At 41.5% G+C, this 25,865-nt stretch overlaps 3 protein-coding genes across 3 annotated transcripts in view; 2 read left to right on the top strand and 1 right to left on the bottom strand.

The window, feature by feature from the left end:
• The first annotated feature begins 204 nt into the window (after nucleotides 1–204).
• Nucleotides 205–3,707, top strand: LOC306705802 (leucine-rich repeat-containing protein 19-like). The gene is made up of 3 exons (XM_079172658.1): nucleotides 205–325; nucleotides 2,077–2,254; nucleotides 2,430–3,707. The coding sequence occupies exons 2-3, from the start codon at nucleotides 2,086–2,088 to the stop codon at nucleotides 2,819–2,821; spliced, it is 561 nt and encodes a 186-aa protein (XP_079028784.1). The 5' UTR covers nucleotides 205–325; nucleotides 2,077–2,085; the 3' UTR covers nucleotides 2,822–3,707.
• Nucleotides 3,708–4,379: 672 nt separating this feature from the next.
• tmem125b (transmembrane protein 125b) lies at nucleotides 4,380–5,093 on the bottom strand (the record flags this gene model as incomplete). The annotated part of the gene is made up of 1 exon (XM_079172966.1): nucleotides 4,380–5,093. One exon carries the CDS (start codon nucleotides 5,091–5,093, stop codon nucleotides 4,380–4,382), a length of 714 nt encoding a protein of 237 aa, XP_079029092.1.
• Nucleotides 5,094–15,207: 10,114 nt separating this feature from the next.
• LOC306706636 (low-density lipoprotein receptor-related protein 8-like) overlaps nucleotides 15,208–25,865 on the top strand; it is a gene marked incomplete at both ends in the record, with an annotated part of 65,225 nt that continues 54,567 nt past the window's right edge. Inside the window, 2 exons of the mRNA XM_079173784.1 lie at nucleotides 15,208–15,274; nucleotides 15,956–16,072. Coding sequence (XP_079029910.1) covers nucleotides 15,208–15,274; nucleotides 15,956–16,072 — 184 coding nt within the window. The remainder of the gene's footprint in view (nucleotides 15,275–15,955; nucleotides 16,073–25,865) is intronic.

Below are 25,865 nucleotides of genomic sequence, written 5' to 3'. Positions count from 1 at the left end.
GTATTATGTCTAGTGAACGACCTCTATTTTGAAAGAGTACATTGTTGAAATATCAAGTGCCTTATGGTTTTACTCACACTTTTTGCATTCACTCCTGAGAAAAAAGGAATAGGCAGGAGAAATGGAGGAAAACCTAACAAAGTTACTCATTAACATCTCTGTCTTAAGGGCTTGTTACAGGAAGGGTGGTATTATGGTATGTCCTGCAACCTTTGCTCAGCAAGTCTCTTGATATTTTCAGAAGAGGAAGACAAAAACAGCAGTTAAAAGTCAGGTCGAGGTGACGCAGTACACCTGCTCTGTCAGTTGTCATATTTTGATACAGGTAAGTCTCTTTAGACTTTATACGTGTGTTGTTGTTAGATTGTGTAAATTGACAGTATGTGTGCAACTGTGATGTAGGTGAGACATTATTGGGTCTGTTTTGGTCATATGACTAATGATTGACTGAGACACATAGCTACCGTGTGCTGACCTGCATCACCAGATACATTTTTTGTTTTATCAGTGTACTGCTGCCTCAAATTAAATACATTCAACCAAACTACGTAGCATGGATATACTGTATTTCTGCTCTCTAGAATTTGGATTATTCTCTGTACAACATAGGTCGATTGAAGCTTTGTCTAAAGTTAATTAGTAAGCAGTTCAAGACTATAATCATGGACATTGCTCCAAACCTGAAAGTCCGCTCCCTAAAACCATGTGACAGTTTCTGTGTGAAAGGGGAATACTGAAACACAAAGATGAATGTTTTTGTTCATGTTAATTTTTTATTTACTGGTTGAAGGCGCCTGCTCATGGATTACGGATTCAGCTTTTTCTAAACTCTGATATTTCAGGATTACGATGACCCAAAACAAAGGGTTGCGACCATTGATGATAATGTCAACAATGTTTGTGTATCATTATGTAGATCTGGGGGCCAAACCACGGCCAACTGCTGCCCATTTTTATAAAATAAACTTGAACTTTTCTCCGTCCGAAACCAACTGTGTTTGTTACGTCTTAATATTAAACGTATAGATTTACATCTTACATTCACATTTGCATCGTAATCTTTTAAGTGGGCGCTGAGGCCATGAACAAAAAACAATAACGGTATTTGGTCATTTCTGCTTGTTTTAACTTGACTTATTTACAGATTTACACAAAACATCATAATATAATCAAATTTAGGAACAGCAGATACAAAAATAGCACACAAATAAACTACTGTTATATTAAACGTTGAACTGTTTAGTAGTGTTGGGTAGTTAATTTGATAGAAAATGAATCTTGAATTAATAATTAACTAATTTGGTTGGTAATTCTGGTCTAAAAACACAGATTTTCTTGCAGTGTTGTTTAGTGCTTGACTCCTTATATTGTTTTGTATATGGCCCACAATCAAAAAGGTCTGAACACCACTGATGTAGAAGGTAACTAAAGTCTAATCAAATCTTCAAAATCAAATGTGTTCAACAGTGTAAATTGAATCAAATCTTATGAAAGGAAATATAAAACAGAAAAGATTGTATCTAACAATGTAGATCTCCAAAATGTCCAATCAAATCAGAACGTGCTTTGAGTTCAGATAATGTTAACCCTCTAATAGCCCAGCGTCAGTTTTAAATGTATTGATAGTCGCATGACACTGGTTAAAACCTTATTGGCCATGAAATATAAAACTTCAGGTGTCAGGATGTCTCATCAGCCATACATCACTAATACACTAATTCAAACAATACTGACAATACCACATGTACATTGAAAGAGTTATTGGTTGCTCTGATTGTTACTTCTCTCCTCAATGACTGCCTAAAAGATCCCTTCCTAATGCAATACAAGTGATGGGGGATGAAATCACCTCTTTATTCTGCGTAAAGATGCTTTCTTGAGTTCAAACCAAGTGAGTATCAATGATGGCCTTTTTAGTGCATATTTTCCTCTTTGCGTTTCCCTGCATAGTGTTTTCTTTGGGGTAGCATCACAAAGGGGACTTTTCTTGTAGGCAGCCCCACCTTTAAATGGTAAATGGTACCATCTCATGATCCTCAGTAGATGTAATCACTTCATGATTTGATTTCCCCTCAGGACGCAGAGATGGGCCTGTGGAGCTGCATCCTCTTTGTGGTGTTTTTTCTCTGTGGAGCTTTTATCAGAGAAGCACATCAGGCTGCTATATCAGATGTTGGGGGACACGAAGGCCCTCAGAGGCATCTTCTGATGGAATTAGAAGATCACACCAACACAAACGGTTCTGCAATTCAAAGTGAGTTACAAACTGTTCCATCATCTAACTATTTACAACCAGGTGTGTTCGAGGAACTTTGAACTCTATAACACCTCATTTACAGGAAACAGTGCGAATGCACTGGTGTTGACCTCTCCAACTTTATAGCTACATGTAGATGCTATAAAGTCTTTTTTTACTGGTGTGTACTCAGGGGCAGTCGTTCCAGAAGAGAGCCCAAAGTCGCTGGAGTGGTCCTATCTGGCTGCAGGACTGGGGACAGTCCTCACCATCTCACTCCTCATCGTGATGACTGTCAAGTTTCGTCTCTTCCATCGCTTCTTGGCCAGCTACAGACACTCCCTGCTCCAGGAGGCCGACGGGGTCAGCCAGTACGGCCAGGACGAGCCGCCCTTCCCTAACAATGTGTTGGGTAGAATGGGAGTGGTTGGAGGCACTTCAAGAGGGCTGGATGACGATGACGATGGCTTCATCGAGGATAACTATATCCAGGCCAGTGAGAAAGAAAGGGCAGAGAGAGAGAGACAGGAAGAGGAGGAGGAGGAGGAAGACAGCGACGATGATCTTCAGTTCACTATAGGGTGACTGTCTACTTCTTGAAATGAATCAGTCTACACGTAACCTCTTACACCTTCTATATGAACATCTATGAACTATGAAGAGTAAGTTCCCCTAAAAAAGTTCCATATTGTTTCATTTAGAAGAAAAGTAAAAAGAAAGAAGAGAGAGAGAGAGAGAGAGAGAGAGAGATGGAACACATTTGTGAATCATAATTTTTCTTTTTCCTGTTCCTATTAATCATTTTGTGGCCTCTAAGACTATCTTGAGTCGTGGAGGGGTCCTGACCCACAGTGCTGTAGATATGATGAATGTGAACACTGAATGAGCCTCAGCTGCTTGAAAATGAAGTTGCGATTATGATTGGACTTGTGTCCAAAATGAGCACATTTAAATAGTATGATATGATGAAAGTAACATAAAAAAAATATATCAACAGAAGAAGATAGAATTATTGAAAAAAGTTACTGCTTGTCTTTGAGTTCATTTGAGTACAGTATCACAGTTGTATCCCATGCTATACTTAGGCTGGGTGCATGATAGCAGATTCAGTGAATGAAAAGTAGAGATTATCTGCACATTAGATTATATATCTCTTATATCTGGACTGAGACAGTTCGATGTTTTGACTGTACTGGTTCTTCATTAGATGTCACGTTAAGTAAAGTGTTCCCTATTTGTACCCTGATGATACATTTGAGAGCACCTGCCAATCACTCGACCAAGTAAACTTTTCATATTCGAGTTGAGTGTTTGCTTGACTTTATTTGGCTGTGAATCAGCAATAAAGGTCAAACAATTTGAAACCTCATAATTTTGTTTTATTAAAAAGTAAATCAGTGTATTTCTATGTATTGTCTGAAATAATTTCATTTTGAATGTACTTTATGAATAAATTATTTTTCCAATTATATATATTCAGATATTATTTCGTTCATTGCCAACCTTGGTCTATGAGTCAGTGGTATTGACTTATCCAACACAGTGACGTGAATAAAAAGGAAAAGGTCTGAAGTGCTCGGAAGTTTAAAGAAATGTAACGACGATGTTCTTTGGTAGGGAACACAAAAGTTTGAAAAGAAATAAAGGTTGAAGGCACTTCAAAAGCCTTGAATCAAATGGTTATTTCATGCACAGACAACATGTTACCCAGCTCTACCTGATTAAAGGCTTGTTAGCTGTTTGCCAGAAGAGTGTCTTTCTTCTTTTTTGAACAGTGATGATTTAATTTGATTTTTTTGTTCAACCATAATTAATCAAATGTATCACAATGGTGTACACAGAAGATGTGTGCGTCAATTACTGATTGAGTCATTGTTGAAAATATGCGGTGCAACAATCTGTCTTTCATTTACAAACTATTTTGAAGTACTCTTTTGCTGAAGTTTAACAGTAGTGATTTTAATGCAAATGGTAACAAAACAATGACCAAACAGCTGAGGAACCCAAGACTAAGGCTACTTATGCTCTCCTCAATTCATCTCTTTGACATTTTCTACGGCTGCTAGACAAATGTAATAAAAACCTTTCATTTCACGGACTCTTTGATCCTTTTCCTCTGAGTGATTTTGCTCATTTAGTCCATTCAGATCAGGTTGGTCCTGCTCGAGCATGTCTCTCTCCTGGCCTGACTCATCTGTCCTCCTGAGACACTGAACACCCTGACAGTTTGACCGCCCAGCCTCCTCGCTCTGCTCACTCTCAGCATCATCCTCCTCCTCTGCTCCCGTCTTCTTCTAATGTAGATGATCACGCCGTAGCCCACTACAGCTAGAGACATGCCTGTCCCAGCAGCCATCAGCACCAGGCTGGACACCAACATCTCCTTGCCGTCATGAGCTTGGCTGCCGATTGTGGCCACACAGAGAAGCACCGTCCCACAGAGCATCACTGCCAGCCCCACGGCTAACATCAGGGCCGGGTCAGCCCTGCCGCCGCTCTTCAGCTGGTCGATCCTACGCCAGCTGTGCACACAGTTCATGTCCTGGATGGCAGAGCTGAGAAGCTGCTTGAGCAGAACAGCCAGGGCTAGGAGGCAGAGGGTAGTGCCCACTCCGAGGCGCCACTCCCCGGACAGGCTGGTGGTGGTGGAGAGGAGGCCCACGCCGCCGAGGCCAAGCCCCAGTATGAGGGCCACAGAGGCACAGTAGCACAACAGGGAGCGGCGTGGCTCTCTGAACCACCACAGCTCCACTTGATCTTCCAGGACACGTCGCTGCATCAAAGTGGGGTCCAGGTAGAGACCTGGGGGGTGAAGGATGGTGTGGCGGGGCTGGTAAAAGGTCTGCGTGTCAGGCATGGCAGTGGTCACAGCTCAGCCAGCCCAAAACCAGACTGACACCTTGCAAGAATGTGCAGAAAAAGATGATTTTGTATTCACCACAACTATATAACTGTATTATCTCAGCTTCTGTGAAAACTCACTTGTTGTTGTACGAGTGTCAAATGTTGCTGTCCATCCTTCTGCATCCCATCACACAATTTTAGTCAAAGAATCACAATAGTTGGTTTCAAAGGTCCGACAGTTGTTTGATTCTGTTGCTTCATTCTGTAGAAGAGATGATGTTTCACGTAGAAATAATCCGGCTTCATGGAAGGTTTTTCCAATGGTGGAGCAGTAAACTTAATTTGCTCAAGCTGTCGTCGGGTATGAAACTCTTCTCAGTGTAGATGGTAGAATTATCTTGCCTTCACACTGTTAAGACCCCAGCCACGGAGAAGCAGGGATTTCCACTGCAATACTCACTGTAAGTAGAGAAGTGATGATGTTGTTGACATCACGGCTGGGTATTGTGTAAGCAGCCTGTCCAAGTGTCGACTCATGATCACCACTGTGACTGTAATAGCGTCACAAATTGCTAATCTGTGCCACTTCACATGCTCTCCCCCAGTGCCAGGCAGAACAGAGGACCCCCTACCCACCCACCCACCCTCTCATCACACGGGAATACCATCTTGTCTGGTCAAGTGGGAAAAAGACAGGTCACAATAGCAGTGTTGGATCATGGTTTCGGACAGAGATTGGCGACATTGTCCACCAATCCCCCACACAGACAATGGGCTGACCGGCGTACACAATGACGGTGCTGCAGGAGACGGGCGGGGGTGTGTGTGTGAGCTGGGGATAGGGTGTTGCATTGCTGTTGTGGAGGGCTGAGTGATGTCAGTGAGTAGTGATAATGGGGTTTCTGTGATCCTAACGATAGCGTCATTCACACACTATGTTGAGCCCCTTAGATAGGCCACAGTGAATGCTGCCTGTCCTCAATGAGACGCTCACTGACAAAGGCCTGTTGATCTGCGTCTTCCAGCAGCTAATGTTGCTCTCCCTAAAGGATCTTCCTTGTTTTTTTCCCCGTTAAAGTTTTTATTTTTTTGGGAGGGCGGGCTTTTCTTGTTCCGATGTGAGGGTCCTGGGACAGAGGATGTCGTATGTTGTACAGATTGTAAATCCCTTTGAAGCAAATTTGTGATTTATGATTGTAGCTAAACAAATTAATTAAATTGAATCGAATCAATACGTCTGCCAAAGCTGAAAATATATTTAAAGGATTAGTTCCACATTTAGGGAAACACACTTGTTTTGCTTTCTGGAGGAGAGTTAGATGAAAGGTTTGATACCATTCGCATATTTGTCTTTGGCAATTTGTGGTTTTACAGAAAGTTAAGTAACAGATTATTCATTGGCAACCACAATAAACACCAGGAAGTCACTGCGCCCGGCCCAGAAATAGCTGACATACATGTTAATCAGTAAGCTTTAGAGGTGTTGGTAGGCAGATTTCTTTACCATTGGACATAGCCAGGAAAGTGAATAGTTGTTTGCTGCTTTATTGATGCTCTGAATTTGTAATTTAGCACCTTTAATAACCAAACATGACTTTAACTGCTTTCTTTAGCGATGCATGGAGACGTAAAAAAAAGGTAAACAAAGAGGACGACTCACGTGTGTTCAGCCTGGAGTATTAAATTTACACAGAAACATTAAGGATTAAAGATGGAACAAAAAAAAACATGAAATCAGAGGATATCTATTTATTTGATTTTGTCATTGAAGCTGTTTTGACAAAAATGAGTAAATAGATCTTGTGAGGAAAAAGAGCCTGGAAGACGTTCAAATCAGGGAGTAAAAAATATAAAATAAATACCCACAATTGTACATCATGTTTTTGACATGGTCATGGTAACGTGATATGTTGCAGCAAAGTGCTGTCCCGTTCGTATTTACACCATTCCAAGCCCTCACAGCCTCTCACACTCAACCACTTACCAGGTGACGTCGGTAGAGGGTTCAGGGTTTAAGGCTTTAGGGGGGACATTGGGATTGGGTCTATGGACCATGGCAAGGCCAATTGAATGAAGGCTGGGACGTGGTCTTGAGCTATGGGAATCACACGGGCTGTGTCATACCTGCGATGTTGGGAGAGTTACAGCAGATGGCGCTAGAATTAAAGGGATGGTGTCTGCTCAGGTTCAGGCTCAGAGCCCTCAAAACAAACATTGCACATTATGTTACTGCACAAGCATGTGACATTTTACACTACATTCGATCCTCGTCATTTTGGCAAAGGGTACACATATCACAATGAGCACATTATTTTGAGGTAACCAAAAATTGCCACACTGAGTGTGCATATAAGTTCTGCCCGCACCAAAGGAGAAAATAATTCATCATCGTGTATTGACTTTGTATTGCTTGAGGGTGCCTCCTTGTTACCTTTGTTTCGCAAGCAACAACAGAAAAATGCATAAAATTCTTTCTGTGGTTGGATGAACAACCAACCGGTTAGAGAAGTTTTATAGGCTGCTGAACAAAGAATGGAAAAACTGGGCCGGTCCGCAGTTAACTACATACAAATTGTGCTACAAAGTACTTGCAATGAAGAGGACTTTAATTGCAATGTCAATATGTTTAACTGCAAATATTTATGTGATAGTATGTGATTTCCAATACATTCTCTTTAGTTGAGGCTACTCTTCTGGATTTTGAGATGATCAGATTCAGATTTTGAGATGTAAATATAACATGCAGTCCCCATGACTTCAGGTGTTATATGAGGACGTTGAGGTGTTCAGCACATATACACAAAGGCCCTCTCTGGTGCCTGCAGGCGCCTGTCAGCTCAGCTGTGATATATTACATCCAGCTTACTGAAAGACATTAAACGCCACACCTGTTCCTGTAACATTACAACCCGTGCTTAGTTCTGTACCAAACTGAATGAAACCATGCAGACAGAGTGAACTTATTACTGAACTAATACCAATCAAACAGACAGACGGACGGACGGATGTTATATCCTTGGTTTTACAAAGTGCTGACACTGTTTTCTGCCTGCAGTTGGTCCTTGACAGTCTACATTATCAGATTGTATTGCAATTGCTGCTGTTCTATCTGCTTTTTAGTGTTACAATAAATTGTATTATTGGAAAATGACTTGCACCTCTTTTTCTACAGTATTTCACATACAGACGACTTCATTGGAATGACTTTGTGCCATAAGTCTGGATGAAATGTACATTTCCTAGGAGCCTGATCTTAAACCCTCAAGGACACCATTTGTTACAATGACCATATGAATGAGTGCTGGAATGGGATTTGTTTTGTGGGTGACCATCAATCCATCCAGACAATTATTTAGCTTAAGTACCGGTTACTTTTTATAGGAAAGGAAATAAGTGAATCCAATGGAGTTACAGTGACTCCCATCAACCACAAGGTAGCAACAAGTAACCATGTTATTTTGACACTCAAATCAAGACATAAGGAAGGACATATTGGTATGTTATAAAAACGACTCAATCGTTACAAATCATTGCCCTCACCTTTGCTGCACCATCAGTTGCTAGGCAACTTCAGTAGTGAACAGCTGGTAAATGTGTATGTTTAGCTGCTAGCCTCGTGATGCCTGTTGCATTCTGGGAGGGACTCCAGAAGGGCTCACTGGATGTAGAACATTGATAAACAAATGGAAGACACAGATGTGTGATTAAATGTGTTTGGACACCAACATGTTTTGTAATTTATTGTCACTTTACAATTGTCTGTCCAAACATCTGGACTATTGATTTTAAAAAGGACAATGATTCCTGTAGTGCACCCTCAAACCTCCATAAAGATTAAAGACGTCAAAGTCACTGGTTCATTATCAATATATAGAATACAGATCCAAATCAACAAAAATGGTAAAAAAAAATTGTAAATGTGCTTCAAAAGTTGACCGTAAGACACATATTTGAGTAAAACAATATTGACTCTATTCATTTAATTGGACCAGGGATCTATAACATATATTTTTTGTTCATAAATATGTGTAAAACATCTGTATTCCTATAGAAAACGAGTGTTGATAAAAGGATCAACCTGTAGAGGGCAGCAGCATCTAGGTTTAGACTGCAACCTGTACAGTTGTACATACATGCAGTGCTAGAAGAAGTACTCAGACCTTTTATTTAATTAAATGATGCAGTAAAAGAAATGCATTAACATCTAAATGTGGTCAAGAGTAGTAGTGGAGTAGAAGAATAACTTATAACAGATGAGAAAACCCCAATTTTTAGAAATTAAAAATTGCACTTAATTGAGTAACTATAATTTAACTATAATTTCATTCCACCGCTGTGTAGATGTCATAAGACTTCCCACCTTCAGTTTCCAGTTCAGACAGACGCCCACCCAGAGCATTAACACTGAAGTGGCTATAGATGCCACTGAAGACTCTCAAAAATCCTCTTTTTTTATCTTAAGCAAATTAGCTTATGCAATTCTTGTATTCATGTTTGATACATACACTGTGAATATATACAAAGCTTAAATACATCCTTCAATATCACTTATTTAAGAAGCCAATCGACAATAAAATTCAATACGTTTTTACACTTTTGGTTTCAAACTGGGTGTGTGGAGGAAGGATAAAATTCTGCTTTGCGGCTTAAAAAAAGGGATTGTTTGTTGTGGTTAAGATTAAAGAAGAGGGCTGCGTGTTGAGCAGAAACTGCAGCCTCCACAAACCTGCAGCAGTTCGCTCTCTGCTTTCTGACAAATTGGTGTCCAAGAATGTCTCATAGAGAGAGATTTGTGTGAACAGTTTCTCATTCTGGCCCGACACTCCAGCAGCTGATTTCACTGACAGGTGCGACATCAACCAGAGAGGATGAACTAATCTCATAGCTGCAGACCACTGGGTTAGACAAACAGGGCTTGTGACCAGAGCATCGCTGTTCCAGTTTCCCCTCAACCAGCTGGTGAAAGGTGGGAGGAAACAAACCCGGCTCTCTCATCTCTCAAAAGCAGCTGTTGAGGTGTTCTTGAGCAAGGTACAGAAACCTAATTGCTTCAGTGCTCGGAGGCCATGGGTGGATAGCGACTCTGTAACTGCAGCTTGTGTGTATGCAGAGCAGAGAACAGCTGGGGGGGCTCAGCAAATGTTCCCTAAAGGTTCATTAAATAAGAAATGTGGCCAGAATAGAAGTCACACTATTTACTGAAATGCTGCTCACGTGTAAAAGGAACTGCTGATTTCCATGATTGATGTGACTGTATGTGAGGATGGTGGAAGCCTCTCTTGAATCCAGAATGTGGAGGAAATGTGGCACATCATCCAGTCTGGATGCTGTGACAAATGGAGAGGACCTGCTGCCAATTTCTGAGGCCCCTGACAACAGATGGACACACTGCGCAAACACAGACAAACCTTACCAATCCTGATTTCTTTTTTTTTTTTAGAGCCTGAGTTTAACCAGATGTCACTCAGGAGATGTGTGATGGAGTGACTTCATATCAGTAAAGCAACTGATCTGACAGACTGTCAAAAAACCTTGAGTGCTGTACCCTACAAGATAATATATATTTCATCTGCAGTGTATCAATTTGTGAGGAAGTAGACAGCTATTGCATTACATGTCACACAAACCTCTGCTCAGCTAGAGTTGCCTCTTCACAACTATAACTCAATACCCAAAATATTGAACGAGAGTTACAGTCCCCAAGCCTACTGAGCTGGTGATCTGTTGACTTGTCCTCTTGCGCCGGGTTGACACGTGGTTTTGAGTGATCGACAACTATTGGACGGGTTGCCTTGAAAATTGTTCAACACCTTCATGTTCCCCTCTGGATGAATTGAGACAACGTTGGTGATCCCGGGACCTTTAATCCAGAGCATCAAGTACATGTAATTTGTTAAAACCTTGGATTATGACCAAATACCTGCAAAATTAACAACATTCCCTTCAGCCTCAACTAAACTTTTGTGGTTTTAAGTATTAGCATATTAGCATTGTGAGCATGTTAGCATGATGACATTTGCATTTAGCTCAAAGCACCGCTGTGTCAAAAACACAAAGCTGCTAGTGATACTGTTGATAGTCTTGTTTCATTTTTTATTTAAATAAATGTATAGGTCTGTTTTCTCAATTCTGGAATTTCTTTAGATGGCAGAGAAACATTTTACTTTGATTTCCTTTTGGTCTTTTTGTTTTTGCCACAGTGGCAAAAACAAAAGCAGCTTCCTGGATTTTGGAGCCGTACAAGTCACAGGATGTTTGACAGTAACATTAAAAGTGCTAGTGGACTGGGCACTGAGACCAGAACAAGATCTGCTCTTGTATATGTTCTAGGATTTGCATATTTCAGTTGATTGACAGTCTCTCTCTCTCTCTATCACATATACTCTGCCTCCTGCTTAATCCTCAGTGTGCTAAAAGCATTTCTCATGACTCACTGCTCACAGCAAATTGACTGTAAATTCAATTTAGTGCGTGTTATCTCTGATGGGTGAGAATCAGATTTGCAACGAAACCAAAAACATTGCTTGGGCTACATCAATTATCCGTTGCTTTATTTTTCACTTGAGCAAGGCAGATGGGGCACAAATGATAACACATACTGTAATTTACATTTTATGATTATCTTTTAAGGTGCAACATCTACAGTAGGTGAGCTATTACTAAAAACAACTAGGTCTGTACGTGTCTCATAGTAAGTCTGTATTGCATGATGGGGATCATACACCCTAAGGAGACAGACAATTACTCTAAAAACTAAAGACTTAGTGATTCTCAAGTCATTTGTCTGATAGCTTGCAGTACTGAGGGTTTCATCTCGAAGAGACTTCTGCTGAATATATATAGTATAGTCTGTGTTGGGATATTTTAGCTTTAGCTTTTCCGGGTCTGGAAACAAGCAAATATCACATTTTTATATTTCTAATATACAGATTTAAAGACTACAACTCTCAACTGTTTTTTTTAATCTTTTGGTCTGCTCCTACTGCCTCATTCTTCCTGGATGGTTGCCATGCAACCATAACAACAGGCCCCCGATTATTTTTTCCTCTCTCCTCGGTGTCGTGGCTTTATTGGCAGTGAATAGGCTACACTGTGTACGTGTATGCCAGTGTCTGTGTGTGTTTTTACTATATGTTGAGGTCGGGAGGAAGATTAAGTTATCCTTCGGCTTATCTCCATTAAAATGACTGATTATGCTGTCAGCAATGTTCGTGGCCTAGATTTGAAAGACAGCTTTGTTTGCTCTGGCTGGAAGCCAGTAGGCCTTGTAAATACTACCGATGCACTTTTATCTGCGCACGAGTGTTACCTCATTGTGTTTATTAAGAGCAATAATGGAGTTAATGGAAGAGGTGCAGGGGGCCTTTTTCCTGTTGCTGCTGCCACTGAGAAACCTTATAGCCTACAGTTCACTTTAGCATCATTTGCATATAGATGAGAATCACCTCACGTTATTGCACGTGGGGGGGGTATATTAATAATGGGGTTGTTGAACAGGATACGCTACTGTACAAGAGACTTGTGTCGATGCTAAAACAGGTGGGGCCCAGAGCGCTGGTTTCTGCCTCACTGAAGCCATATTGTCCCATGAGTTTCACCTCCCTCTGCTCTTCATCAGCATTCATGAAGGATTTAAGAATTTGTTATGTGTGTGGATCCACTGCCAAGTCCCTGAGTAGACTTCTAGCTGGCTACTTTTCCAAATTACTCCACCCAAAGTGAACACAATAACACCACGGGGACACTAAAATTGCTTGACCTCCTGATCCCTTCATATCTGCTCCTGCCGGTCCACTCCGCTGTACCACTATTACCAGTCCGTCATGATCCAAAATTGATTTCGCTGGCTCAGTGGGTGTGACATGGACAACCCCAGGGCCCACTTTCTCTTTTTCTCACTCTTGCTCACACACTTGTTGGCCTAGCTTACACATTCCCTCAGAGTTGTACTTTCTTGATAAGTATTAGTAACCTACACTGATTATCTGGATAAATGCTGCATTCAAATGCATTACTTTTGATTGAGAATGGAATGCTTACTTTGCTAAGCCACATACGCTAATTAAGTGTCACTGTCAGTTAATGATCTTTGTTACGGCCCAGAGTAGTATGGCTGCGTTCAAAATTGCTTACTTTTTGTTTGTACTTTTAGTACAGACTGCGGCTGCCCTAACAAGAAAGCACTGTTGCATGTATCCCAATGTCCTTAAGGCATGAACATTCAGGGACTTAACTGACGTCACCTGGTAAATGGAGTGTGAGAGGCTGCAAGTGCTTGAAATGGTATAAACACAAATGGGACAGCAGTTTGTAGCAACATATCACTTTACCTTCATGACACTAAAACTTGTCGTGTACAATTGTGTTAAAAAAAAAAAGAAGGTTTTACTCCCTGAATTTGAATATATTCCGGGCTCTTACCTTACGAGACAAGAGGTAATTGTCAAATAATACAATAAGCAAAGTTAAAAGAAATGGTTGATGAATAAACATAAACCAGGTGTGTAATATAGCCTATATGCTTGCATTGCTCTGCTTTCATGTGTTTTATGAATCATTCTAAATCCTTTGTGAGTCGGAATAACCAGAAAATCTTGCTGGTTTGCACACTGCAAGATGCGACCGGATGCAGTGGGACATCCTGGTTGTTTTGGCATACTGAATTTGACATACAATGTAATCGGGACACGTTAAATCTGTTTGTGGCATACTAAATAGTATGGTAGTATTGGAAAGCACAGCATATACCCCCTTTTGGACTGACTGACTACAAGGCTTTGGATTGATAGCAGCTCCCTCTCTCCCTTTTTGCGTTCCTGCATCAAGGACACAGGACACTTAAAATATCAACATGCATACACACTCCTTGGCTTGTTGGAAGAACAACACTCTCTTAAGTAGATAGAGCGGAGCCTTCGGCCCCAGGCATCTCCAGAGGCTGCTGATTTACCGATTGACTGTTCTGCCTGTGATCTGGAGAACGTGCATTTTGACCTCTGATTAGGTATGCTTATGTCCGCATTTAAGGCTTAGCGACAACTGTATGCAAGTGTAGCTGAGAGGAGAAGATACCATGTTTGGTAATTGTTTCTGTACATCCAGCAGAGGTTAAATACCCCTCGAAAAGCAGTAACCTTCAGAATTAAGGGTGGCTATGCATTTGTGACCACATGTACCCCTTGAATCGCAGTTGATCGGTTCGCCTTGAATTCAAGATTCAATAAACCTTCAGCCTACGACAGTGACAGTCTCTTGCGGCTTCTTCTTCAGTCTCACAACATTTCCATCACAGTGTTGACTGCAGTGCTAGTGTCTTGCAAGGTTGTATTGTCTTTAACTGTGGTTATGGATGTGTTGCTAGGATAGGGATAAGACGATGGCTTGAATGTTAATGTTGTCTGTAGATGTGCAAGTAAGTCGTTTTTTATTATTATTTATTTTCACTTAACCTGCATATCAATTTGCCATCCTCACACTACAGTGTAACACAGAAAATGTGTTGCAATTAAAGCCTGAGTCTGCATGTATGAATGTAAAGATTTCATATAATTTCAGTAGGGAATACAATTAGATCAAGAATATCACAATATCAGGGGAGTATTATACCCAGCCATGTTTCCTATTGAATTCAAGTAATCAATACTTGAGTTAAATATTTACTCGAGTTATTTTAACTTACATTATTTATAATACTTTGCTCAAATCCATTGCATAAATTACTTGTTGCTCTGTCTGTTTTTTTTTCTTCTATTCTGTTCTACTCTATTCTATTCTAATGTGGAGCTTTCAACAGTAGTATCATTCAATATCAAACGAAGGCTCCTTCAGCTGCTGTTATCATACTGATCGAAAGCTTCGGAACAGCTGCGACATGGACCTCGTTTTGTCTCCAATTTCAAGGAGGAAAAAAAATACAGTAAATATAAACACTACAACAATTCTATTCTACACTATTCTACTCTTCTCCCCGCCCCACGCGCTGTCGTCACGCACCGGGCAGCCAGTGAGGCGGAGAGAGGGGGTGTCTCACAGCGGAGAGGCAGGCGGCAGCGTCGCAGCGTTACAACAAGAGCGGCTCTTGGGCTTTGTTTTGTGGATGTGAATGAGCTCCATCACCTCCTTCAGAAATGTGGACGGATATAAGGACGTTGCTACTTTTTCATTCGTTTGTCCTGAGGCTTCATTTCTCGGAAGGTCAGTGTGTGGTTTCCCCCCCCAGCGTGTGAGACGTTTATGAAATAAAATATAAACCGTGTGTGTGGGTGAGTGATGGAGGGGGGGGCGAGGGGGGGGGGGGGGGGGGGGGGGGGATGTGGAGGTGAGAGATTGGAAGCGCTGCCGGTTACTCACACGCGCTTGTGCGTTTGTTACTAAGAGGAGAAAAAAAGACAAACATACTTCTCTTTATGTTATAACGTAAGGACATGACTTGTTTGATTTTAATGTGTGATAGTTTGGTCTCCGAATGAATTGATTCGGGGTTCAGCATCTGTCATGTGTTTCCCGGCTGTGAGCGTCCATACTGCATCAGAGGTAGCTGTAGTAGCCCAGACTGAATCTTTGTCTCTATGTTGTGGAGAATTGTGTCCGGCAGACACGGGGCCTCTTCTGCTGCGGTTTCCTCCTCCTCCTCCTCCTCCTCCTCCTCCTCCCTAGGCAGCTTTTAATTATCACAATAAAGTAGATAGAAAGAAAACAGGGAGCATGACGCTCCCAGCGCCTCAGCCAATTGACCTGAATGAATGCTGAATATCAATTAGGCATTCATTTGCAAATTACAGTTGAACTACAAGCGGTTACTACTCCGCGATGTCCGTTTGTTGCTGATCCATCTGGGTGCTGTTCTCCCCTCATGTTTTTTTCTTCTTCTTCCAGCAACGGATGAGTGTGAGGATGGACAGTTTCAGTGCAACAACAAAAGGTGTATACCGACCATCTGGAGGTGCGACGACGATGACGACTGCTCAGACAACAGTGATGAAGAAAACTGTCGTAAGTGTAAAAACAGTGGAGAAATGAAGACATATAAGCTCTGTTAAGTGAGAAAAAAAACACCTGTGATGATTGGGCTCTTATGCAAATATTACCAAATGGCAATAACCTGTGACAATGATATAAAAATAGAACAAAATAATAAAAGCTTAATTAGGTCACTGCAACCCCCCCTCCCCCCATTCCCAATGCCAACCACCAAGAGCAATTAACTGTGAAAATGTGTACTAAAACCTTAAAGCATCCTATTGTATTCTTTGAATCGCATAGACTATTGACTGTTTTTTTTAATCCATGAAAAGGGTTAAAAAAAAAAAAAGACATACTATTTCTTTATATCATTAATTTCATATAGAGACAATAGCTGGAACTGCTCCCATCAGCTACCCATGAAAGCTTGCCTTAATGGTCTGTTCATGACTGGAATGTGTATTGAAGCCGAAGCTAAAAATGTTAAACGTTATGAACCTGAAAAGGCACCCATATTTCCCATGGGTCTCTGCCCTCTCATAATTTAATATTTCTTTTATGGTGGATTTGCTATCCTATTAGCGTTTTCTCTATTTTCTCATTATACAGGACAGTGTCTTATTTTTAGGGAGCTATTAAAGCTTTCAGAGTTAACAAAGAGGCACAAATAAAATCACGTTTTGAGTGGAGATCAGGCATGTGTGTGGGTGTGCCTTAGGCCCAGGGTGATTTCATATATATATATATATATATGTGTGTGTATATTTAGCTCAACAAGCATGCTTTTTTAAATGACGGTTGATTGGGTGGAACCATTTTCCAATCTTCAAATAAGACGCTGTCCGGCTGAGAGACGGATCGCGTGGCGCGTCGGTTTAGTGCACAGCACAACGCTCTGACAGGTATTTTGGATGTGTTGTTCTGCGCAGAAATCATAACATTCCAGTTTCCTTTATGACTGCGTGCCCGTGGCCTATATTTTGGAAGGCTGCTTGCGCTGAAACCAGGGAAGTTGTGCCAAAGCTGAATCCAAGCCCTGCATGTTTGCCATGCAGCAATGTTGTTTTGTGTCTAGGTTAATTGTGGCTCGGGAGGAATTCCTGCACCTCCCCACACATGAATACATATATACTCTGCATCTCTCCTCATACCTCTCGCTCAGTCTTTTGTTTGTTTCAGTCTCTTACTCCCACGCACATAGACCTGTTGTATACCAACACCTCATGGTTCCTTGGTGTTATTCTGGAGGTGTTGCCATTGTCGCCCTGTTTCTGAGGCCAGCAGGACGAGTCCTTGGGCATGCCAAAGAAAGCCCGTAATTTGGAGCATCCTAACTTCTAAAACATTCATGTGTCACTGCCTCTCTCTCTCTCTCTCTCTCTCTCTCTCTCTCTCTCTCTCTCTCTCTCTCTCTCTCTCTCTCTCTCTCTCTCTCTCTCTCTCTCTCTCTCTCTCTCTCTCTCTCTCTCTCTCTCTCTCTCTCTCTCTCTCTCTCTCTCTCTCTCTCTCACACACAGACACACACCCCTACCCGTGATGTTTGCAGAAAATCATTACTCTATCAGGCTTTAGTTCCTCAGTGTTTCCTTTATGAATGAAATAGGAAATTGTCAGGGAGGTTTTTATTACCCCCTGTGTTTTTTCCATCAAGCAGAGCTTCTGACACAGAGTTCGAGGGAAAACACTCCTGCTGAAAGCCTTTTAAGCTGAGACTACTGTCAACCCACCATTTGATGATTATGACAGTCCAGCATTACTTGCCATTATGTTAGAGAGTGGCCTTCACACGGTGTCCATTTTTTTTTTCCTCATGTGTGCTGTATCTGCGTGGGCAGGCGGATGAGGCCGAGTGAGATTTGTCTCTGCACTTGCATCAGTAGTGTTGGACCCACTGATTGGCTAAGCATCGTAGTTGTTCAACTTTTACCCTGTTTGATGTGGAGAAGCGGTTCTCCGGCACACTGTGCCTCTCTGGCAATATTTAATTAATGTGTTACTATTGAAGTCATTCTCAGGGGTCGCTGTAAACCCTTTCTGTTTCTACATCTGAGGAGGCTTAAAGACAGAGGGACAGACATTGTAGTGCGCAGTGAAGTGTAAACCTGCACAACATATGCTGCACAGGGGGAGATTGCGGTAAGGATTTAGCTTGTACACACAGCAAATCCTGTGCGGGAATGACACAGTTTGTTTCTTGTTGACTATTAAGTGTGTATGCATTTGTTTACATGTTTCTAAATGGTTGAATGGATGGTCTCCTGTCTTTATTCTACTTTTATTCATAATTTATTATTTTACAACACAAGGCCAAGCCCAAGTGTTTAGTGACTGAATGTGTGCAACAGACCACGGTTATGAAATATGCAGGAGGAAACCTTTGCCGCAGCTCCTTATTTGTCATGCCAGTGTCACCTTATATCCAACCTGCCTGCTGCTTGTAGTTGAACCTCAAAGAACAGGTGTAAATATCTTAAAACGCTGCTATTGCTCTTACCCGTCATGCATCCCGATCCTCCTCCACCCTGTTCCTGTTAACCCCATCCCCCACCACTCCACCCCCAGAATGCATCCCATCACCATCCCCCATCGTCCAAACTCTATCCCCCCACTGACCAGTCACTCGCTGCATGCACCCATACATTCACACATGCGTAATTGCACTCATAAGTATGCGTGGGCACAAGTATGGACCAGACACACGTGAGCATAAATGCATAAATAATCCCAAATGAATGCACACGAATGCACTCTGAACCTTTCAGCAGAATTGAAAAAGTGAATATAGATAAACCACAGTAGAAACTGTACATTTTGTTTACTGGTTGAATCACATTTCTGGGGAGGATGAGATGCAAAGCCTCCCCGCCTCTCGCCTCCTCTGGAGTTGACAGCAGTGGAGGCAACAAAGGAATTGTGCCTTGAATTCTCAAAGTCAGATTTGTGCAAACTCTGACACGGAGCCGCCGTTTAATCTTCACCCTGATTATAGCAGCATATCGGCCAGTTTCCATCTAACTGCTGCGTTACCTTCAAAGTCCAGCACATCCGACTTTCTCCTCATCCTTGAATGTGATAACGATCCATATCATCCGTGTTCATGAATTTAACATCAATACCTGCAGGGACGCATTTTCCCACCGCCACTCAGAGCTCACAGTATTCTTTTATTTGCCTCGGAGTTGCAGAGTCAGCAACAAACTGTGTGCCTCCTCTTTTTGTATTCTTTTACCTAATAAATCCGCACGACTCCTTCGGAGGCCAACTCGCTTGCGAAACTGCTGGTGCGCCTCCACACCTCCTGTAGTCATAATGAATTTCTTTATTCCAAAGCCTTTCAGTGGATGCAGCCTCCTCTGCTGCTGTTGTTGCAACCAAAGTCCTGCCAACACACCAAGTTTTAGAAATGCACAAAGTGTCCCTCCAGCCTTGCTTAATGCTTTATTCAACAGTATTTAAACCTCAGCTGCTTTTTGCTCAGCTTATATCTGACACCAGTTGAGGAATGAGTAAAGCCACGAGTGTGAACTCGGTGTGCAGGTATTTTTTATTCATGTTGTCTCAGAACATGGTCCGTTATTTTGCACAGTCTACACATTGACCACATTATCGAAGATTAGTTTCGGCTTCCGACCGTATTGCTTTTCTTTAGAGCTTCTTGTGTGATTCTGGAAGAAGCTTATGCTACGTACACTGAAAGGCACCATGGCCCTCTGAATGTCTTTTCATCTCTTGACAAAAGTCACAATTGCTCACCGGCTTTAGCTTTGAAATCCTTTTCATTTTCTTTAAAACGCTACAGGTGTTGCTCTGGATAGAATGACAGAGCACTGAGAAACACGTTATTTAATAGTAACTGAGAGAAAGAGGGCCTCACATTATGGGATTTGCTTTTGTATTGCTTATCCTCTGCATTTGATATATATATTTTCTTTCAATTGCCTTCTGCTTTTTTTTAAAAAGGATTTGCTGTGAGAAATCTCTGACCTATTAATGCTCACCTACAGGCATGTCTTGTGTTGCCTGCATCACCGTCTATTGGTTTAAATTGACCTATTTGGAAGCAATGTGGTCCCATTGCCATCCACAGTATAGCTACCATCTATGCATCTGAATTGCTCTCCTCTCTGCAAAAGAATCCAGCATTGTGACTCTGTTCCCTGTGGCACCAACACTTCCAGGCAACTCGACTCTATTGTTGTTTATCAGTAAGCTGTACTGGACACTTCCCAGCCAGGAATCTACTTGTAAATGCAGAATAATAATACAGTAACCTGTGATGTTCTGGGGAAAAGAGAGACACCCATCATCCTGATGTGTTTTAGACTTATCAGTGTTGAAAACATGTCTTGTTTCCCCCCCCACAGTTGTTGCAGCGGCTTGTCTGTGTTTGACAGCGTAGAAGTGAGGCGCTGTTGATGATGTGGAAAAACAAAGACGGTGGGATAAAAAAAACAAGTGAAGTTGAAGTGATAGAAAGTGGGCAAAGAAATCATTCTGCCCTGCAGGGTGAGACGGGGCGGTTGTTTGTGTTCGTATCAAATTCTCTCCATAATCTCCACGGCTGTTGACAACTGTACAAAGCGTGGAAAGGATTATGCCTTTATCTCGCCATGCAATGAGGCAGGTTTTCCACGGGTCTGTGGTCAATTTATGTTCCGTTAACTCACTCGCAGTTCACATAATCATGATGGAGCCTTAATAAGCAACACCATTTTTAATCTCCCAGATAAAGCAAACATTTTAAGGTAAGAAGGTATGAAGCCTAATTAACCTCTAATCTATTATCTGAACCTTTTTTTTTCATTTAAGCAAGAAGCTCTGAAAGTATGTTTATAGTGAGCATATCAAGGAGTCAATGAAGTCAATCTGAAATTTGAATTCTCATTTTTTGTGTAAGTAAATAATAATAATAATAATAATATAATCTACTGCAGAGGTCGATAGATAGATGTTATAGATTTCTTAGCTCAGTTTTAATTTTCTTCAACTTAATTTTAAGCAAGATGCAGAGCACACGCATAACAAATCAATACAATTAAGATATTTTTGACCTTCCCATTAAACAGTAAATTCAATTTGTAATGGTGTACATGTCCAATAGTTCATTAATATTAATCATGTTTTAAATCCTCTCCCAGTCTGACCGCTAGACGGTGACTAGACATTTTCTTCCTAGAAACATTTAGTGCTTAGTGCATTTCTTGACTTCATGTGTCTACAACTCTCACTAGACTCTCTGTATCAGGCCATTGCTCTGATACAGATGTGGAGTCCCCATACACATGTGTTTGTGTGACTGCGTTTGTGTTTGTTTGCTTGGTCGCTCTACTGGCCTACTGCCCTGTGTCTGGGTCTCTCAAAGCCAGCATGCCCAAAGTGATCATTAAGAAGGCTGCAATTGAGCTATTATCTCAGATTAGTGCAAAGATGCTGAGAGAGAGGATGAGAGAGAGAGAGAGAGAGAGATGGGGTGGGATTAATGTGGGGATATAAAACATCACTCAGCCTCAACCTCTTGCCCTCTGTCTTTTATATATTTTTATCCTCCATTCTACTTGTTTTTTTATTGCTCAACACCTAATAGAAAGCTTTTATTTACATCATTTTAAACATTACACCTCCCAAAAAAGCTCTGTTCATTTGGAAGGAAAAGATGCAGATATTTCTCTGGGGACACTCTTAGCTGTGCAAGTTTCCTCATGAAAAATGCTGTTTCAGTTCAGTTGATTCATTGAAATGTTGGCATAGTATTCAAACGACAGCATACACTGTAAATCACAAACTAGTTTTTAAACTGAATGATCTTATGTGTGGTTTCAACACTGGATTCTGGTCTTAAACGTTTATTGTTTTTAAGTCAATTGACTTCACTGTGCCTTTATTTGAATCAAGCTGTTAAAAAGCTCTCATGAACCAAAGGGGTTAAAATTCAAAATGTTGTGTCGCATGCCTCACCATTGAGTGGATCGATCATATTAACCTTTTCATGTTGCATATTTCGAGCTTCGCTGTCAGTTACCGCTGCAGAGTGTGTTCTCTCAACAGCACAATGGTGCTTAGAACACGTAAATGTCAACAACAAAAAAGAGAGAGGACGTCATGCAGTTAATTCATTCAAATATTCACAACACCTGACAGTTGTTGTGAAATCGTAAGAATGAGGGCAGCCTGTGCATGCATCTGGTGAAATCTTGTTTTTTTTATTTAATGAGTTGAGCTAATAAAATCCTGCCACTCCGCTTACATAAAATAGACACAGATGAAGTGATGCTGCGGCACATGGCTATAGTTTTTGTGTCCGTTGCTCAGTAGTGGCAGTGATATGGACCCAGGTTAGCTTGAAAATCGATAACACACATGCTGGAGGTTTGCGAGAAGCTGCATGCTCTGTGAACGCAGGCCCTGGGGCCACAGGCATCCAGGCACACACCGCCTTTCATCCTGAATCACTGTCAGAAAAACACAAACCCACGAGGGAGGATGTTGGCACGTATTGCAAGAACTGTGGCCCTTTTGCAATGTGTGATTCATTTTTGTGAAAAATGTCACTTCATGTGACTCAACAGGCATGCTTGTGAATCTTTGCTGATAGCTCCGGGGATGTTGGGGATTGGCGGAGTGTGGCTGCGAGTTGCACTTTATTTAGATTTATCTGTTTGTGGATGAGTACACACACTCATCACAGACCTACAGAGGACATTATGCCACTCTGAAGCCAAGCCAGGGTAACAGAGAGCGTCAGCAGCGCGAGTGGTAGTGAATTGGAGTGATGAGCAAATGGCTGTGACACAGCGACCAAAGCCCTCGGTCTCTTTCTTTTTAATAACGATTCAGTGTAGCTGGATGAATTACGGCTGTCACTTCCACTCACAGATGCAGCAACAATCTCTTGCACAGCTACACAGTTACTCATTACAATGCCACCATCACAATGCTAAAGCTTTGCATGCAGGCCGTCACTGCCCTGAAATCATTCCACCTGCCTACATGTCTCCCCCATCGACGCACCCCTCAGACCCTTTGTGCCTGGCTGGGAATTAAATGAGACTAATGCATTCCTCCTAAAGGGCGAGACGAAGGGACTAAAGAACGGCCATCTACTGTAGACGCAGTCGCAACTGGGGCCGGGAGATTGAATAATTATATATAATCAATATTCAATGCAAACTGATGCTGCTCTTTCCTGTGTGACTGAAGATATTTAGATGTGCATAAACTCATTATGGAGCATCAGCTCAATGTGGGGGCAAAAAAATGTTCTGAAGGTTTAGTGTCATTGTAGGAGCAAAGCCGAATTAGTCTCCGGTCCCTGTCAAAGAATGACTTGTGATTCATTTTCTTAACAAATACTAACTTTGTGAGCTAAACCCAAGTTAACTGGGGATTTAATTCTGTCAAATCTGAACAATGACGGCAAATAAGAATCAGCATTAATTTACTCAGCAATAGATTTTCAAGCGTGAGGAGCCTTGCATCCAGGTGGCAACAATCAAATTATGTTTCTACAAAACCAACCTTCCAATTAGTAGAAGAGCACTTTTACACGGGATGACTAAATGTGTCAAATGTCTGGACTCCTAGTGCTTCACTCTGCTCAGTGTAGATCTGTACAAAGACAAATGTGGCACTTTATGATGGAATGTAAATATAATTGTGGATTATAAAAGAAGTTATTGGCTGTGTGTAGAGCGCAGAGCTTTTCTGCAGAGCAGCTTGTTTCACAGTCCTCTGCCGGCCTGTTTTTACATCAGAGTGTTATGTTTTCAGCAAGACACTTTCACTCTTCTTAAAGTATGACTTTTAAAACGGCAGCCACCATTTGATTTTATTTTCCTCCGTTTTCTTTGAAATGTTTATTCATATACAACTGCACGTGCTGTAGGATGTGGGTTGCGTGTGAACCAAAGAATGATTATCAGTCTTTTGTAAAGGTTTGAAAACATTCTCCGTTTTCTCACGAGTTAGATAGAAATGTGCGAAAACCCAAATAGATGAATCTTCCCAACTTTGATTTGGGATTTTGAAATGACTTTTTTTTCATAATTTTCACCTTAATCATAATGTAATGTGGAGCTTTTAATATATTTCTGCCGTCCCTTCAAGGAAAAAGCAGATGTCATGACAAGAAAAGGTCAGCCGAGCCCGTTTTTTAATTTAGAAAGCTTATATTTAAAACATCGGCTGTATAAAATGTTAATGCTTATTCAAGATTCCCTTCACTGTGTGTGTGTGTGTGTGTGTGTCAAAGTTGTAGCTCAGTACTTTGGTAGAAGTCTGCTTGAAAGTAATAAAAACAATGCAGATAGAAAAGGTAGAGAAGTGGGAAGTGTTAGCTGACGGATGGTTTCTCTGAGTTGTGCCTGACCTCATGTGCTTTGGGGAGGCATACTGTGATCAAAGCTCGGCAGCTAAGCTCTGCCTGGAGAAAGATACGTTTTAAATGCATAGCCATCGGCCACTCACGTGCACACAGGCTTCACACAGATATTCAGAGTGTGGGAAGTGTTATTGGTTTGTGCGCACCTATCATAAACAAAAGTGATGTAATCTCTTGTGACAAGGATCACCAGAGAAAAGAAGAACAAGAGCGATGGAGGGTGGAGAAAAATAAAAGCAGAGGATGAGGAGGCAGTATAGAGGCGAGCCAAGCAGGGTGTTGTTGTAGTGGTGGGGGTAGGAGGAGGGATGAAGAGTGCTGCAGTGTCATTGATTTTAGAGTGTGTTTTTTTTGCAGTGTTATTGTTGTGATGCAGATCAGATGAAGAATAGCAAATCAGACTAAATCGCCTGTGGTCTCTCCTTCAAGAAGGTCAAAGTTGAGGGTGTGTTTTCGGTCTTGTGCCACACAATCTGGACGTCATCGTGTCCTGAACACAAAAAGAGAGCGAGTATTTGTCTACAGAAACATAAGGAGAATAGCCACCACAGGAAACAAAGGAAACGATACAGAAAGACGAATGAAACTCTTACTCCAGAGTACACAATTGAAACCAATGGCGCCCGTTTGTTTTGAATGAAGACAGGCAGAGCATCTTTATGGGAGGCCCCAACTCGCTACAGAACATCTGCTCGTCATATCAGACGGCTGGCAAATGTGCAGCGTTCCTGCTCTACTTACGATGCTGTTTGAAGTACATATTCTGTATTTCAGTCAAAACGGTAGCAAATCAGTTTGTCCTTTTATAAACTGTATGCACACTACCTTTTATGTACTCAGTCTTAAAAATGCATTTTTTTTGTTGCAGGATTATTGCATTATATGCATGTGTTGCTTTTATTGTATCCACCAGTTCCACCTCCAATATCAAGACTCCTGATTCTGAACCTACTCTAAAATCTAATTCACTGTGGCATTTCACCTGTATTGACCCACAAAGATCTGCTACGAGTTTACATCCACACAGCAGAAACCTCCTGCATACAGTACAGTACCACGGCCTACTATGAATCTCTACTCCACGTGTGTTATTGTACAAGGTGGAAATAGTAGCGGAAATGCCCCAGAGAAAACCTCCATTAAATTGCCTCATGCCACTGGAAGCTTCTATTGCAACTAAAAGCTGCAATCTATTGCACACTGTGCATTTGGAGGAAAAATATCTTGATCTCAACATTAATGTGCAAGCTTGCATTGATTTATATGCCAAGGGCTTGTAAAAATGGCTTTGTAAATGCAGAAATTGTGCTAACCGGTTCAAGTGGTGTAGACTTTTTAAATGAGTCTCCAAAATTTTAATCCACTCGTAATGGAATGTTGGTCTTCAGGAATGTACACCAATGCTGCTGTTATATCCCTCAGCTCCTTGAGGCTCAAGTAAAGATT

The sequence above is a fragment of the Pholis gunnellus genome (genome assembly GCF_910591455.1).
Source record: "Pholis gunnellus genome assembly, chromosome: 14".
Taxonomy (NCBI): domain Eukaryota; kingdom Metazoa; phylum Chordata; class Actinopteri; order Perciformes; family Pholidae; genus Pholis; species Pholis gunnellus.
This window is presented reverse-complemented; position numbering and strand designations above follow the sequence as displayed.

Coding starts and splice junctions, on each gene's coding strand:
- LOC306705802 (XM_079172658.1), top strand. CDS start 2,086: ATGGGCCTGTGGAGCTGCATCCTCTTTGTGGTGTTTTTTCTCTGTGGA. Junction 2,255..2,429: donor AAACGGTTCTGCAATTCAAA/GTGAGTTACAAA, acceptor GTGTGTACTCAG/GGGCAGTCGTTCCAGAAGAG.